Source organism: Felis catus, chromosome C1 (assembly GCF_018350175.1).
Source record: "Felis catus isolate Fca126 chromosome C1, F.catus_Fca126_mat1.0, whole genome shotgun sequence".
Classification (NCBI taxonomy): Eukaryota; Metazoa; Chordata; class Mammalia; order Carnivora; family Felidae; genus Felis; species Felis catus.
Genome location: NC_058375.1, coordinates 159,532,295 through 159,547,276, shown reverse-complemented (window position 1 = coordinate 159,547,276; position 14,982 = coordinate 159,532,295). Strand labels below are relative to the sequence as shown.

The following is a 14,982-nucleotide window of genomic DNA, read 5'->3' as shown; positions in this document are numbered from 1 at the left end:
CTCTGGTGCTCTACTATCAAGTCTCTCAATGCATTCACGTCTACAAGATGACAAGGTTCCTCACTGCTGACAATGTGCTGGAATGGTCTCTCATTGGTGCTTACAACAAAAAACAATCCTGAGCATCACTCCCTTCATGCTACAGTAAATTCATTTGCACTGCCAAGAGGGACATGGACAGTCTCTCAGGTTAACTACTTTGGTTCTGCATGTTGTTTGGAGAAAAAAAAAGTCCTCTTATTTAGTTAATCACACCTCTGAAGGCAATCTATAGTTATATTCTAAAGCATGTACCAAACCTTTACATATAAAATATTTTCTAGTTTAGATTAACTAGTATTAGTGAATCAACTGAAATAATGTAATCCTCTCAGCACAGTATTAAAGCCAGCAAAATGAATGTACTGATATTAATGATTATTCCAAGTTCAAGTCTTATGACAATTTCAGTGGAATTATTTAAAAAGAAGCTGTCAGTGTCTGACCCAGAAAACACTACACCCCGTGCTGTGCATTCTACTACTTAACTGACCAGAACAGAAACCGCAGTTACCGGTCAACAGTAGACCTCCCCAAATAAGGATCCTAAGGATCCTTAAAAACACATTAAAACACACTTCATCACAAAATATGAAAGTGTAGATAAACAGAGTAACACTAATTTGTTCAAGGTCTTTTCAGAAAAAGTTTATGTCCAATGATACAATTTCTAAGCATGTCCTAAGGTTCACACACATTGTATTCGACGACATTTATGAACTAAAAATCTGACTCCTACATTTGAAAGGAATTTCAAAGACTATTAAATCTTTTAAGATTATATTTTTAAGCAATCTCTACACCCAATGTTGGGATTGACATCCCAACTCCTGGCATCAAGCGTTGCATGCTCTACTGACTGGGGCAGGCAGGTGCCCTTATTCGTGGTTTTTTTAGTACAAGAGATCAACTTCGGGAGATCATTATCTTTAGGTGGTGTTTATAGAGCTTTTTCAGTCATAACTTTGTATCTGAAAAACATCAAATAGCCCAACTGTTTTCTTTTTATAACACTGTTTTCAGAGTGAGTGAGGAAAGAGGATAGTAGTGAGATTTTTATGTTTTTCAAGTGGGGACATGAGTTTAAAATGTTTGAGGGGCACCTGGGTGGCTCAATTGGTTGAGTGTCTGACTTTGGCTCAGGTCATGATCTCGCCTGAGTTTGGATTCTGTCTCCCTCTCCCTCTGCCTCTTCCCACGTGTGCTCTGTCTCTGTCTCTCTCTCGCAAAAGTAAATAAACATTAAAAAAAATTTGGGGGGGGGGTGTGCCTGGGTGGCTCAGTTGGTTGGGCGACTGACTTCGGCTCAGGTCATGATCTCACAGTTTGTGGGTTCGTGCCCCACCTTGGGCTCTGTGGCTGACAGCTTAGAGCCTGCTTCGGATGCTGTGCCTCCCCTTCTCTCTACCCCTCCCCTGCTCACGCTCTGTGTCTGTTTCTCAATAATAAATAAACGTTAAAAAAATTTTTTTTTTAAGTTTGAGATACACTGTGTTAGTTAAAAAGAAAAAAAAGAAAAATTATGACTATCAAATATCGGGAATTATCTTTCTCAAAATAAGTGCCAAGTTGAAATCGTGCAGGATTTCATGCAGATTAGTGAGGCACCATCAAAAAAAGAACAGATCCATGTAACAGTAGGTATGTCTAGGCATTCCATTTTTTTCTTTTTTAAAGTTTATTTATTTTGAGAGAGATAGCGAGCACAAGTGGGGGAAGGGTAGAGAGAGAGAGGGAGAGAATCCCAAGCAGGCCCTGCAGTGTCAGCTGTCAAGCACAGAGCCTGACATAGGGCATGAATCCATGAACCATGAGATTATGACCTGAGCCAAAACTAAGAGTTGGAAGTTCAACCAACTGAGCCACCCAGGTGCCCTGGTATTCCATTTTCCATGGAAATAATTTCACTGTCACTTTCTCCTCTAAGAAATGCTGCCCAGTCTGCAGCCAATGGCTCTAGAGATAAAGGCCTGTTATTACACTGGAGACATACTTCATCTCAATGGCCTTTCCTTCAAAATATCCATCACTTCCAAAATCTCTCTTGAAGGAAATGACAAATAGTGAACATGACATTTTCCATGTTCCCATAGTGGTGTGAACACTGGTTGCAGAATGTCCTCAGAGAACTTCCATCTCAAAGAATATTAAAGGTAGAATGAATTCATTTGAATATTTAAATTTAGAAACAGATCTTATAATGGGCATCAATAAGGCAATTCCAAAAATCTAATTTTGAAAATAGCCTTGTGTAGTTCACTTGGTAATTAAGGGAGAATCTAGGCAAGAATTCTGAATTCAACATACTTCAACTGTAGTAACTTTTAGTAACTTCTAACAAAACTAAGAAGACCTGGCTAACATTTTTCTTGCCTAATGTTAAGATTAGAGGGTGCGAATATAAGTGGTACTCATGATGAACATGAAATTGGACTTACTGCATAAGGGAATCTGAAATATAATGCTATTTTTATTTATTTATTTATTTTAACGTTTATTCATTTTGGAGAGACAGACAGAGAGAGAGTGAGCAGGGAAGGGGCAGAGAGAAAGGGAAACACAGAATCCAAATCAGGCTCCAGGCTCTGAGCTGTCAGCACAGAGCCCGATGTGGGGCTTGAACTCACGAACTGCAAGATCATGACCTGAGCTCAACCGACTGAGCCACCCAGGTGCTCCAAATATAATGCTATTTTTAAAAGAGAGCTTCTGAACGAATTAAATTTCCACTAGGAGTCCACTTTTTAAAAATATCTTTTGGGGCGCCTCGGTTAAGCTGCTAACTCATGATTTCGGCTCAGGTCATGATCTCACAGTTTGTGGGTTCGAGCCCCATGTTTACAGTGTGGAGCCTGCTTGGGATTTTCTCTCTCTCCCCCCCCCCCCCACTTGTGCGCATGTTCTCTCTCTCTCAAAATAAACTTAAAAAAATTAAAATAAATAAAAATATCTTTTAATAATTTTTTTTGAATATACAAGTATTTCATGACCACTCTGGAAATTTTAGAAAATATACTGAAGGGGGCATCTGGGTAGCTCAATTGGTTAGAGTCTGACTCTTAGTTCTGGCTTAGGTCAGGATCTCACAGTTTCATGGGTTTAAGCCCCACGTTGGGCTCTGTGCTCTCAGTGTGGAGTACGCTTGGGATTCTCACTCTCTCCCTCTTACGCTCTCCCTCTTATGCTGTCCCTCTCCCACTTATGCTCTCTCAAAATAAACTTAAAATAATAATAAGAAGAATATACTGAGGTTTAAAGGAACGTAAAAATGTCACCATTCGCCAATAATCCTTTTAATAGCCTGGCTTATTACCTTTCTGTTTTATTTTCCTTGACACTTGAATGTACATGCACCTACACAGAGAGACATGCCTATGGCCACACAGTGTTTTGAAACACAATTTTCATGAATGTATAGCATTCCAATCTGTGGTTAGGCCCTGATTTATTTAGCACTGTGTTTTTGATTGTAAGCCAATATCTTACCATAACTTCAGACTATACCGTACTTGAATATGTCATATCATTCAAAATCTTTGTGAACCATGGCTAAGGGGCAAGGTTAGGCACAGAAAAAAAGAGACTAGAAAAAATACTTCGGCATTATTTACCTTTAGATGACAGAATTACAGGTAGTTTAGGTTCTTGTTAATACTTTTTTAACTTACCTAAAAAGTCTGTAATGAACATATGTTGATAATCAGAAAACAATGTAGTAATCTACTAAAATGAAGATCATTTGTATAAATCAATATTAAGATTCAAGAATTTGGGAAATGTACATTTTAAGTGAAAACAAGACAGGATTTGAGGTTGTGAACATGTACTTACAACAGCAAAGACTTTTTAGAAAAAGTAAATGTCCACCACCACCAGGTGCTGCTTAGCTAAACTCTGACACAACAAACTGCTGTGGAGCTAAGTGAAACCAAGAGGCAGATCTCTATGTGCTCCTATGAAGACTGCCAAGATGGATTAGCAAATAAGAGACCAAGGGGAGTAATGGTAGGTATCATGTGATTCCAACAGTTACAGAAGGAAACAAAGAGTGAAGGAGAGCAGAATTCTTTTACCTGCATAAAACATTTTTGAAAAGATACGTAAGAAACTACTGTGGTTACTTCTAGGGTGAGAATGGGGAGTTGGCTATACAATATGATCACAGTGCGAAAATGTACATTAATACAAAATGCATAATACATAAAAAGGAAAGTACGCTGCTCACAGCAGAAAACCTAAAACTATTTCAATGTTGCCCTCTAAAAATTTTTAAAAGCAGAATCTACCAATGGATATGGAATATAGAAAAAAATGTAAAGCACTTGAACTGTAGGAATGCTGAAATAACAATAAGATAGCAGTGGAAATGGTTGTCAGTATAATTGTTATTTTAATTTTTTAAAATTTAATGTTTATTTATTTTGAGAGAGAGAGAGAAAGAGAGAGGGAGAGAGCACAAGAGGGGGAGGGGCAGAGAAAGAGGGAGACACAGAATCTGAAGCTAGCTCCAGGCTCTGAGCTGTCAGCACAGAGCCAGACATGGGGCTCGAACTCACAAGCTGTGAGATCATGACCTGAGCTGAAGTTGGACGCTCAACCGACTAAGCCACCCAGGCACCCCTATAATTGTTATTTTAAAACCCAGTCAAACAAGTTTTTATTACTAACAAGGAAATGACCAGGGAATCGATTACTAAAGGAAACAAACTTTTTTTTTTTAATTTTTAAAGTTTATTTATTTTGAGAGAGAGAGAGAGAGAGAGAGAGAGAGAGACAGACAGACAGACAGACAGACAGAGAGACAGAGAGAGAATCCCAAGCAGGCTCTGCACTGTCAGTACAAAACCTGATGCAGGGCTCGAACTCACAAACGGTGAGATCATAACTTGGGGTGAAACCAAGAGTCAGACGCTTAACTGACTGAGCCACCCAGGAGCCCCAGGAAACAAACTTCTCAGAAATCATTCTAGAACTTGTTAATAGGAGTGATTTTACTCCAAGGTTATCTTACTGTATCTATTCTAGTTTACAAGCTCAGTAATCCAGCACTGCAATATATTACTGTATATTAGGCAATAAATGAAAGGAATATATTTTTTTAATATGTCCAGATTTAACATAGTACTTTCCCCTCTAAAAACAAAGATAACTGGAAATCAATGACAGAATTAGGGACAGAGTAGGTTAGGACTCAAACACATTTTAAAAATGCTCCTAAACTAAATGGTCATTACCATTTTAAAGCTCTCTCTAGCAAAGCTTGAATAAGATTTCATTTTTTGCAACATTTATGCTCCAGATGCAGGAAAACTAAGGTTGTCTCTAGTGATTCGGAAAATCAGATTTATAGATTAATAACACATCTGCACTACTGAATATGTATGAGTGCTGATTTACTGAGGTGCACTTATGTAAAGAATATATACTTCAACTTACTTTACGTGGAACACAGTCATGAACAGAAGTCATTCAACTGCAATCCTTTTGATGTATACAGCTTTCTAACAGACTTTTAAAACTCAATAATGCTGTTTTACTGAGTGCACGTATTATTAAAATATCATGAGTCTCCAAGGATTCATGGCTACCATCAGCCACTGTGAGAATCAGCTGGTAATACTGGATATCGGGCTCCAGGGTAGAAAATCAAAATCAAACCAGATAACAGAAAAGTACTGCTGCTAATTTTCACTTTACATTTAGATCCAACATTTCTCCTTCAATCTGTCCCATCAGCGTGGCACATGGGGCTGGCTTAGCTGAAGGGAATACGAAGGTAATATGGTTTGTTTAAAGATTCCCTTTATTTTCCGGGAGAATCATCCTTTCCTACCAAAAGTGTGGCTTCAAGAGAGATTTTCAGTACAGTGGAGAGGCAACAAGACATGATAATCCTGAAGATCAGAAAGGGGATCGATCACAGTACTATCACACACTTAACTGGGTAATTCAGTTTACGAATGCTGTCTCACCTAAAACATGGGATCTAAGAAAGAATGACCGTAAGCACCAGGAAGTACTTTCTCACTTTCAGTGAAAATGCTGTTGCCTGAGAGCAGCTAATATCTAGTGACACTCTATTACGTCCTGAAATGGTACTACGGATTAGGGCCACTTAGTTGACAATCCATCATGTTGCCACTCACGCAGGTGTCACAGCACATAACCATCAATGCTACTTTTAAAGACTTCCAGTTCCCTAAGAACCACATGCTTTGCAACAACTTAGGCTGCTCATAAGCAGGGGCTTACCTAATGCTTTTTGAGATACTATGTTTCTCCATCCCAGTGACTGACGCTGCTTTCCTGTATTTACCTACGTTTGTTTGTTTTTTCAAACGTTCCTCTCCATTACCTCTTTTACCACCCTGAGCAGTCTTAGAACAGAACGGAAGTTCCCCCCGCCAGGAAATGTGGAAAAGGAGGGTTGGAAAGGTCAGGAGCGACACAGGAAAAGAGTCCTGCAAAAGCAAATGAATTTAAGTCCGTCAAACCTACTATTAGGCCATTTCGTTTTCTGTTTGCCTAATTGACCTTTCCGGACACCCAGATAGCGCCGAGGTGAATTATCACCTGCCGTCGCATCCCCTGCCTCCAGCCTGCCGAGTTCCAGGCTTCAATTTCTCAGAAAACTCCAATGCTACCTTGACCATCACCTCTTTTGCAGACTTTGCCCCCAAGCCTTTCCTAACTTTGTAAGGTAAGAATTAAGAGGAAGAGAACGGAGAAGGCTGTGAGGAGAAAAAGGAGTCAAGGTTGTACCCCCACCGCCTCCGTGTCTGGGCCGCCCCCTGACCAAGTTGCCGGCTGCCGCCTCAGGCTCCACTCCGTCCTCCCAGAGCGGCGGACCCCTGGCCCGGAGCGCTCCCGGTAAGCAAGTTGCGCGCAGCCTTCCGAACCGGCCTCGGCTAAGGCAGCGCCCGCGGTCGCCGCTCCTTTGCGGGACGAGGCCTGGCTGTCCCGGGAAGGGGCCCGTCGGGGCCTCTGCCTCCCCGCGGCTGGGCCCCGCCTGCAGCCAGCCGCTCCCGAGCCGCCGTCGGAGCTCTTACCCGCAGGACGTGGTAGCCTTCCGTGCCCCCGCCAGGGATCTCGACGCTCTGCGAGGACCCCATGGCGGCGGGCGATCAATGTGAGCGGGCCGGGATCCGCGCTGCTCCCCGCCCCCTGCGCACCGCCCGCTCCGCTCCTCCGCGTAGCACTTGGGACGTGGCACTAGCTGCCGCCGGAGAGCCGGGCCGCACTGCCCGCCGGGAGAGCGTCGCCACGGCACTCACTGCCGCTGCGACGCCGCAGACAGCGCCACCTGCCGTAAATCACCGGAAGAGGGCTGAGCACACGCCGGCGGGGAGGGGCTTATTCAGGCTCGCGAGAGAATAGAAAAAACAGTTCCTCCGGCCTTGGCATCTTGCTACGGATCCCTAGGTTAGACAAGCTTAAACAGACGCGTTCCCGCTCGCCTGAATGAGCGATTGCATTGTTGTAGCTCCCCCTGGTGGCCAGAAGCAGGGAAAGGCTGCTACCAAAAAGAATAGGGTGGGTCCAAACAGAGAGCTATTCTGGGGGGGGGGGGGGGGGGGGGGGTCTTGTCCCAGTTTATACAGAGAACGATAGTGCCTCTCCGTGGGCTGGATACTGCATCCGCTCAGCTAAACTCAGTTTTATAAAGGAAAACGTTCTGATTCTGTTTTTGCCTTCCTAATTGTGAGCACAAGATCAGAGGATCGGTCACAATCTGAGCGATGTCGGAGTGGAAAGCGCAATTGGATGCCCTTGGTGTTCCACCTCCTGCTGCTGGGTTTTCCCACTTCCTAGGAAACCCTTGGTTACTTTAAGTAGCCAAGTTGTATTTACACTTTTCCTACTCCGTTGCTCCTTTTGCCCCTTCCCTATAAAATCTCCAATTATGGCCATTCCCCAGTGGTCAATTTGATCACTAATGGTGGGTCAACCAGATGTCAGAAAACGTGTATTCTGGTGTGAAGCAACGTAAAGTACACATTACCATCCATGAAATATTCTAGCCCAAAATATTTGGGGCTTCTATCACATCTTTAGTTAGATCTCCCAGGGTAGAGGATAGAGGGAAATGTATGTAAAATGACATCACAATAACCAGGCAAATAAAGGAAGTGAACTATTCTTCAGCACAGCTCACCAGTTTTTTCAAGTCAGAATTATAGGAAAGGGACTATACTGGATTAAAACAGATAGGAAGGACATAATCAGGAGATGCAATGTAAGGTCTTGAGTTGAAGACTGATTTGGAGAAATTAGCTGTAAAGGGCATTTTTGGCTCAAATGGTCAAATTTGAATATGAATATTCAAAGCATTTACTAACATGGAAAAGTGGAAATTATTGACTGAAAAAAAAACCAGGTTACAAGCCACAGTATGTCTGTAAACAATATGAAAACATTTTTGTAAGCAAAATACATATTAATACGTATGTACGTATATGAAGATGTGGGAGGATATGGACCAAGGGCTACAGTGATGATTTCTGGGTGTAACAGAGATTATTTTTTGTTTTTGCTGGTTCTGTATTTTCTAATTCTCATGGACTGCTTCTGTAATAATAAAAGAGTATTTAAAAATTTGAAATAAAACATCATTTATGTTTCTTTGCTGTCAATAAACCAACGCCAGGTTTTTAGGAACCCTAGTAAACACTTAAATACACAAATGAAACGTTCAGTTATTAGGTTCCTCAAGAGCATGGACTTCAGTGTAATCAGCTCTATGTTCCTAACACTTAGCAGAATGTCTGGCAGCGAATTCATTAATAAATTTAATGTAAATGACTACATATAAGAACTAGATTTGCTGATGTTCTCATTCTGCTTGACAATTATAATCCTCTTCATGGTGGTGTCATAAGCTATTGCTATGTTCAGTGGTCAAATTTTTGTTTCCCAGACGTTTGACACTAGCTATGGTTTGCAAAACCCAGGATGTGGACCTATGGTAGTCCATGAGCAACTCTGGCCCTTCCTTAGAGCTATATTTTATTTCAGTCATATAAGGAATAGCTATTCCCCATATAGGCCATTTATTTTCCTACCTTATTTATTCACACTGATCCACACAACTTGGGTACTCCTTCTTAAATTTATATTTAGAAAAATTCTGGGGCACCTGGGTGGCTCAGTTGGTTAAGCGATCAACTCTTGATTTTGTCTCAGGTCATGATCTCACGGTTCATGAGTTCTCACGAGTTCGAGTCCCATGTCGGGTTCTGTGCTGACAGCGTGGAGCCTGCCTGGGATTCTCTCTCTGCCCCTCCCTTGCTTGCACACGTACTCTCTCTCTTCCTCAAAATAAATAAACTTAAAAAGGAAAGAAAAATTCTAACTATCCTGTTAGGTCCCTCTCAAATGTTACTTATATATCCCTAAATTTAGAAAAATGCATCTCACTCTTAGTTCCTAGAATAGTTGATTTCTGGCAACATCATTATAGTCATAGGCCTGTCTTCCACCATTTATGGCCCATTCATTCAGGGTAAGGGTTGGGCTTTTTCATTTTCAGATCCCCAGTTCCTGGTTGAGTCTTGGGTAGTAAAGTTTGTTGTTTTGAACTGAAAGAAATAGTCTCAAAGTCTTGTCTTTTCCAGGATCAGTTAATAAGTTACCACTACCGTTCCCATTTGTGCCTCATCAAAAATCTGTTATTTTTTTAGTAGCAATTGGTAGAGGGTGAGATACAAGGCTCACCTGATTTGGGACTAAAAATATGTGATAACCATTGCTCCCATTTTCCTGGTGCTAGTTTTTTTCCTCTTTCAGTTAGTGAATATGCTCAGAAGGCAAAGGATAAAATCCGAAGTATGTTGCCAAAGCTAACAAAATGAATATAAAATGATGGAGGGGAATGCATGGGAGATTATTGTCCGAGATAATCTCAATTGAAATAGGAATCTGCTGCAGGCAAGCTGCTATTTTGAAACATCACAGGCAGCAGCAAAGCAAAAGCCCATAAATAAATAGTTCATGATGGAAGGATGTTGGTTTCATGCTGACTAGTGCAGCCTCATATTTTTGCCTTTAGACTGCTCCGGGAAAGTTTGCTTCTTGCTGCATTTGGATAACCACCACTCTCTATAGTCAGACGACAGGGCCTTCCTTACCTGTGGCCCCTTCCTGACCTAGTTTTGCTGAGGGAGCAAACCTCAGGAGGGGTCATGTTTCGGGCCGTGGAACCCCAGCCGCAGCTGACTGGAGTAGAGGGGAACCCCCGACGTACCAGAAGCCAACACCAACGCTAATAACTTATGAAGTGGCCTGTTGATAAAAGCTCTGTTCCCCCATTCCGCAAACAAACAGCAGATTAGCTGGTGGTGATTAGCTAGGCCAATCATATTTTCTCTTTGGGGACTTGGAACTGGGAAATACAAGAGACTCAGTCAGAGTAGTTTTATCTGTGTATTAGAATGTAAACTCCATGAGGTCTTTGCCTGTGTGTCTACTGCTGTATACTTAATACTAAGAACGGGCTGGCACAGAACAGTTGCTCAATAAATGGTTACTGAATGGATGGATGAACGAATGAATGACTAAAGGATCACACTAATAGAGAAGTGCTACAGCAGTGGTTCTCAGGCTTGGATGTGTATCAGGATCATTAGGGAACTCTGAAAATACAGAAGTCCAGTGCTAGTTTACTTCAATGAACCTGGGTCCCTGTGGTCTTTATTACTTTCCAGCTGATTCTGGTACGCACAAACTCTGAGAACCACCACACTGGAATAATGCTCAATAAATGCTGTTTTGTGGGCCGAGAGCCAATGAGAATCTCTACAGCTGAGAGCGCTCCTCCCGACAACCACAGCCATGAGGCCCAATTTATACTGATGTTCTTGTGTTTCTTTGATATTCCCATCACCTTTATTGCCAAACCTTTTATTTAGTTTTTTTTTAATGTTTATTTATTTTTGAGACAGAGAGAGACAGAGCACGAACGGGGGAGGGGCAAAGAGAGAGAGGGAGACACAGAATCCGAAACAGGCTCCAGGCTCTGAGCTGTCAGCACAGAGCCCGACGCGGGGCTCGAACTCACGAACCGTGAGATCATGCCCTGAGCTGAAGTCGGACGCTTAACTGACTGAGCCACCCAGGCGCCCCTAATTTTTTTTTAACAAAAAAAGTTTTTTGGACTTACAGAAAAGTTGCAGATAGTATAGAGAGTTCCCATATGCCTTTTACTCAGTTTCTCCTATTGTTAGCATCTCACATAACCATGGTACATTTGTCAAAATCAAGAAACCAACATCTGAACCTTACTGTTAACTAAGTTCTAAACTTTATTTAAATTTCTTAAGTTTTTCCACTAATGTTTTTCTGTTCCAGGATGCAATTCAGGATCCTATATCACAGTTAGTTGCCCTATCTCCTTAGTCTTCTTTGGTTTGTGCAGTGTCTCAGACTCCCCTGATTTTCAGGACCTAGATACTTTCAAAGAGCACTGGTCAGGTATTTTGCAGAATATACCTGTGTTTAGGTGTGTCTAATGTTTTTCTCATGATTAGACTGGGCTTGTAGGTTTGGGGGAGGAATCCCATAGAGGCGAGGTGCCCTTTTCATTATACCAGCAGTTCATGCCAATAACATGACTCATTACTGTTGATGTTACCCTTGATCACTTTGTTAAGGTGCTGTCCGACTTAATAGTAAAATTACTATTTTTCCCTTTCCCCTGGAAACAAGTCACTAAATCTAGCTCATCCTCAAGTTCCACCTCCTGGAGGAGAGTATCCAAAGATACACTTTGGAATTCTTCTGTAAGAAATTTTGCCTCTTCTCTCCTATTTATTTAATCATTATATTTATATCAGTATGGACTCACATATACTTATTTTGTACTTTATCATCTAGTACTTCATTATTCAATACTGATATGCAGAATGATGTATTTTGTTGTTCAAATTGTTGCAGCTTTGCCCCCCCCCCCCCCCCGAGACCACTTTCAGTTCAGCTTCTGTGTCCCTTTGGCAGGCTCTCCTGTTTTTTGTATGTGATGAAATACACATAACATAAAGTCTACCGTCTTAACCATTTCTAAGTGTACTGCTCAGTGATATTAAGTACATTCATATTGTTGTGCAAACACACAACAAATTGAGTATTTCTGTACTTTCTGGTATTGCAAAATGCTCCAGTCTTATCTTGTATTTTTTCTGTTTTAGCCCTAGAATCAGCCCATTCCTCCAAGTCCAGCTTCCTTTAATTGGAGAATGATATTTAAAAACCAAGATCCGGGGGCGCCTGGGTGGCGCAGTCGGTTAAGCGTCTGACTTCAGCCAGGTCACGATCTCGCGGTCCGGGAGTTCGAGCCCCGCGTCAGGCTCTGGGCTGATGGCTCAGAGCCTGGAACCTGTTTCCGATTCTGTGTCTCCCTCTCTCTCTGCCCCTCCCCCGTTCATGCTCTGTCTCTCTCTGTCCCCAAAATAAAAATAAACGCTGAAAAAAAAATTAAAAAAAAAAATAATAAATAAATAAATAAAAACCAAGATCCGGGCTCAGGGTGTGTTCCTTGCTATTGAAGTGTCACTGCTTCTAGACGTTCTCATCAGACAGAGCTAGGGAACATAAAAATATATTGATCTATAAGTATTTAATATCATTAAGATAATTAAATATCTATAATTATTTCTACGTCTGTGTCTATATTAAACTGAATATGAGGCCATACCGTCTCTGACTCTAATGGAGCCCCACAGCATTCATTTTAGCACTTTCCCTTTGCTTATTTGTAACTTCTTTGTCTGACAGTGAGAGACCTAGCTCTCGTTATCTACCATTTATGTACTTATGTTTTCAACTTCACTATACATATGAAATAGTTTCAGAATTGTTAATATTTACTCCTATAAGAAGCAGATTTATCAACTAGGGTACCATATTTATATAGTTTTCTCTCTTTAGCTTTATGATTTCCAGTCAAAACACCATTTTCCAAAGTCATTTAGGTCAGCTCCATTTTACCCCCCCCCCGACCCTCTTCAGTGTGATCTATGAAGATAAATGATATGTATGTCAGATATATACAATCTTCACCTGTACAATAAGTTAGATTCATTAGCTCCAGTCTACATTCCATCCTAGGATTCCCTGACATTATGGTGTGATTTTCTTTTGATTTGCACACATTATAGTTCACTCTTTATGATGTACAGTTCTATAGGTTTTTACAAATGCATGCACCTACCATCCTATTACCATACAGAACATTTCCATCTCCCTAAAAATTTCCTTGGGTGATAAACCACTTCCCCTTCTTTTAACCTCTGGCAACCACTAATCGGTTTTCCAATGTTATAGTTTTACCTTTCCCAGAATATCATATGAATGGAATTATACGTTGCGTAGACCTTTGGTCTGGCTTCGTTCACGTAGCAAAATCCATTTAAGATTCATGCATGCTGTGTGTGTCTGTAGGTCATTCCTTTTTATTACTGAATAGTATCCCATTCTACGGATGTACCCTAATTTGTTTTCCATTTACTTAAAGGGCATCTTGATTGCTTCCAGTTTTTGACAAGTATCAATAAAAGTGCTATAAGCTTTCACATACAGATTTTGTGTGAACATGAATTTTCATGGGTAAATACCTAGGCGTGGGTTTGCTGGTAAATACCTAGGCGTGGGTTTGCTGGATTGTATGGTAGATTTATGTTGAACTTGATAAGAATCTGATACTGTCTTCCAAAGGGTCTGCTTTGCATTCCCACTAGCTATGCATTCCCACTACTTTGCATCCCCACTAGCTATGAACATGCATTCCTATTGTTCTGCATTCTCACCAGCATCTGGTATTGTCAGTTTGGGGATTTTAAACATTCTATTAGTTATGTAGTAGCATCTCGTTATGGCTTAAATTTGCATTTCCCTAATGACAAATGCTATTGAATATCTTTTCATATACTTATATGCCATCCATATATCTTCCTTGGCAAAGAGTCTGTTCATATATTTTGTCCATTTTAAAATTATTTCTTTTCATATTGTTGAGTTTTAAGGGTTCTTTATAAGAATAAAGATCTGGATGTGAATCCCTACCAGAAATGTGACTTACACTCAGGTTTTGGCTTGTCTTTTCATTCTCTTGTCAACCACAGACATTTTTCATTTTTATAAAGTCCAATTTAGCACTTTTTTTTATGTATCGCACTTTTGGCATCATATCTAAAAACTTATCACCAAACCCGAGGTCACACAAATTTTCTGCTATGTTTTCTAAAAGTTTTATAGTTTTACATTTTACATTTAGGTCTATGATCCATTTTGAGTTACATGAGGTGTAATTTTGAGGCCCACTTTTTGTGTGTGTCTGGACATCCAAATGTCCCAGCACGGTATGGTGAAATGACTGTCCTTTCTCCACTGAATTGTCTTGGCACTTTTGTCAAAGAGAATCTCTAGAGCTGGGTATGATCTTTCCAGCAAACAAACTCAGTGCTAAGGCCCTAAATGTAGTAATGCCCTGGCATTTCTTTGAGGTTTCCATCACCTTTATTACCACATGTAGTTTTGGTTTTTTTTTTTTGGTTTTTTTTTTTTTATTTTTTTTATTTTTTTTTATAAATTTTTTTTTCAATGTTTATTTATTTTTGGGACAGAGAGAGACAGAACATGAATGGGGGAGGGGCAGAGAGAGAGGGAGACACAGAATCAGAAGCAGGCTCCAGGCTCTGAGCCATCAGCCCAGAGCCCGACGCGGGGCTCGAACTCAGGGACCGCGAGATCGTGACCTGGCTGAAGTCGGACGCTTAACCGACTGCGCCACCCAGGCGCCCCACCACATGTAGTTTTTAACTAAAACCTCTATTTCTCAAGGTAGCCTGTTTTGTTGTTGTTGTTTGTTTGTTTTGTTTTGCTTTTGTAGGTAAAAGAATTCCCAGGTCCATTTCTTTCATCTGCCTCCTAGCAGTGAGTCTTTCCTGCAAC

The 14,982-nt window shown here is 41.0% G+C and overlaps 1 protein-coding gene and 1 long non-coding RNA gene across 2 annotated transcripts in view; both read right to left on the bottom strand.

Annotated features, from left to right (window-relative positions):
- Nucleotides 1–7,286, bottom strand: part of GORASP2 (golgi reassembly stacking protein 2) — a 35,351-nt gene extending 28,065 nt beyond the window's left edge. The window contains exon 1 of the mRNA XM_003990844.6: nucleotides 7,089–7,286. Coding sequence (XP_003990893.1) covers nucleotides 7,089–7,151 — 63 coding nt within the window. The 5' untranslated portion in view covers nucleotides 7,152–7,286. The remainder of the gene's footprint in view (nucleotides 1–7,088) is intronic.
- Nucleotides 7,287–12,436: 5,150 nt separating this feature from the next.
- Nucleotides 12,437–14,982, bottom strand: part of LOC109502725 — a 35,627-nt gene continuing 33,081 nt past the window's right edge. The window contains exon 5 of the long non-coding RNA XR_006583272.1: nucleotides 12,437–12,614. This is a non-coding gene — a long non-coding RNA (uncharacterized LOC109502725). The remainder of the gene's footprint in view (nucleotides 12,615–14,982) is intronic.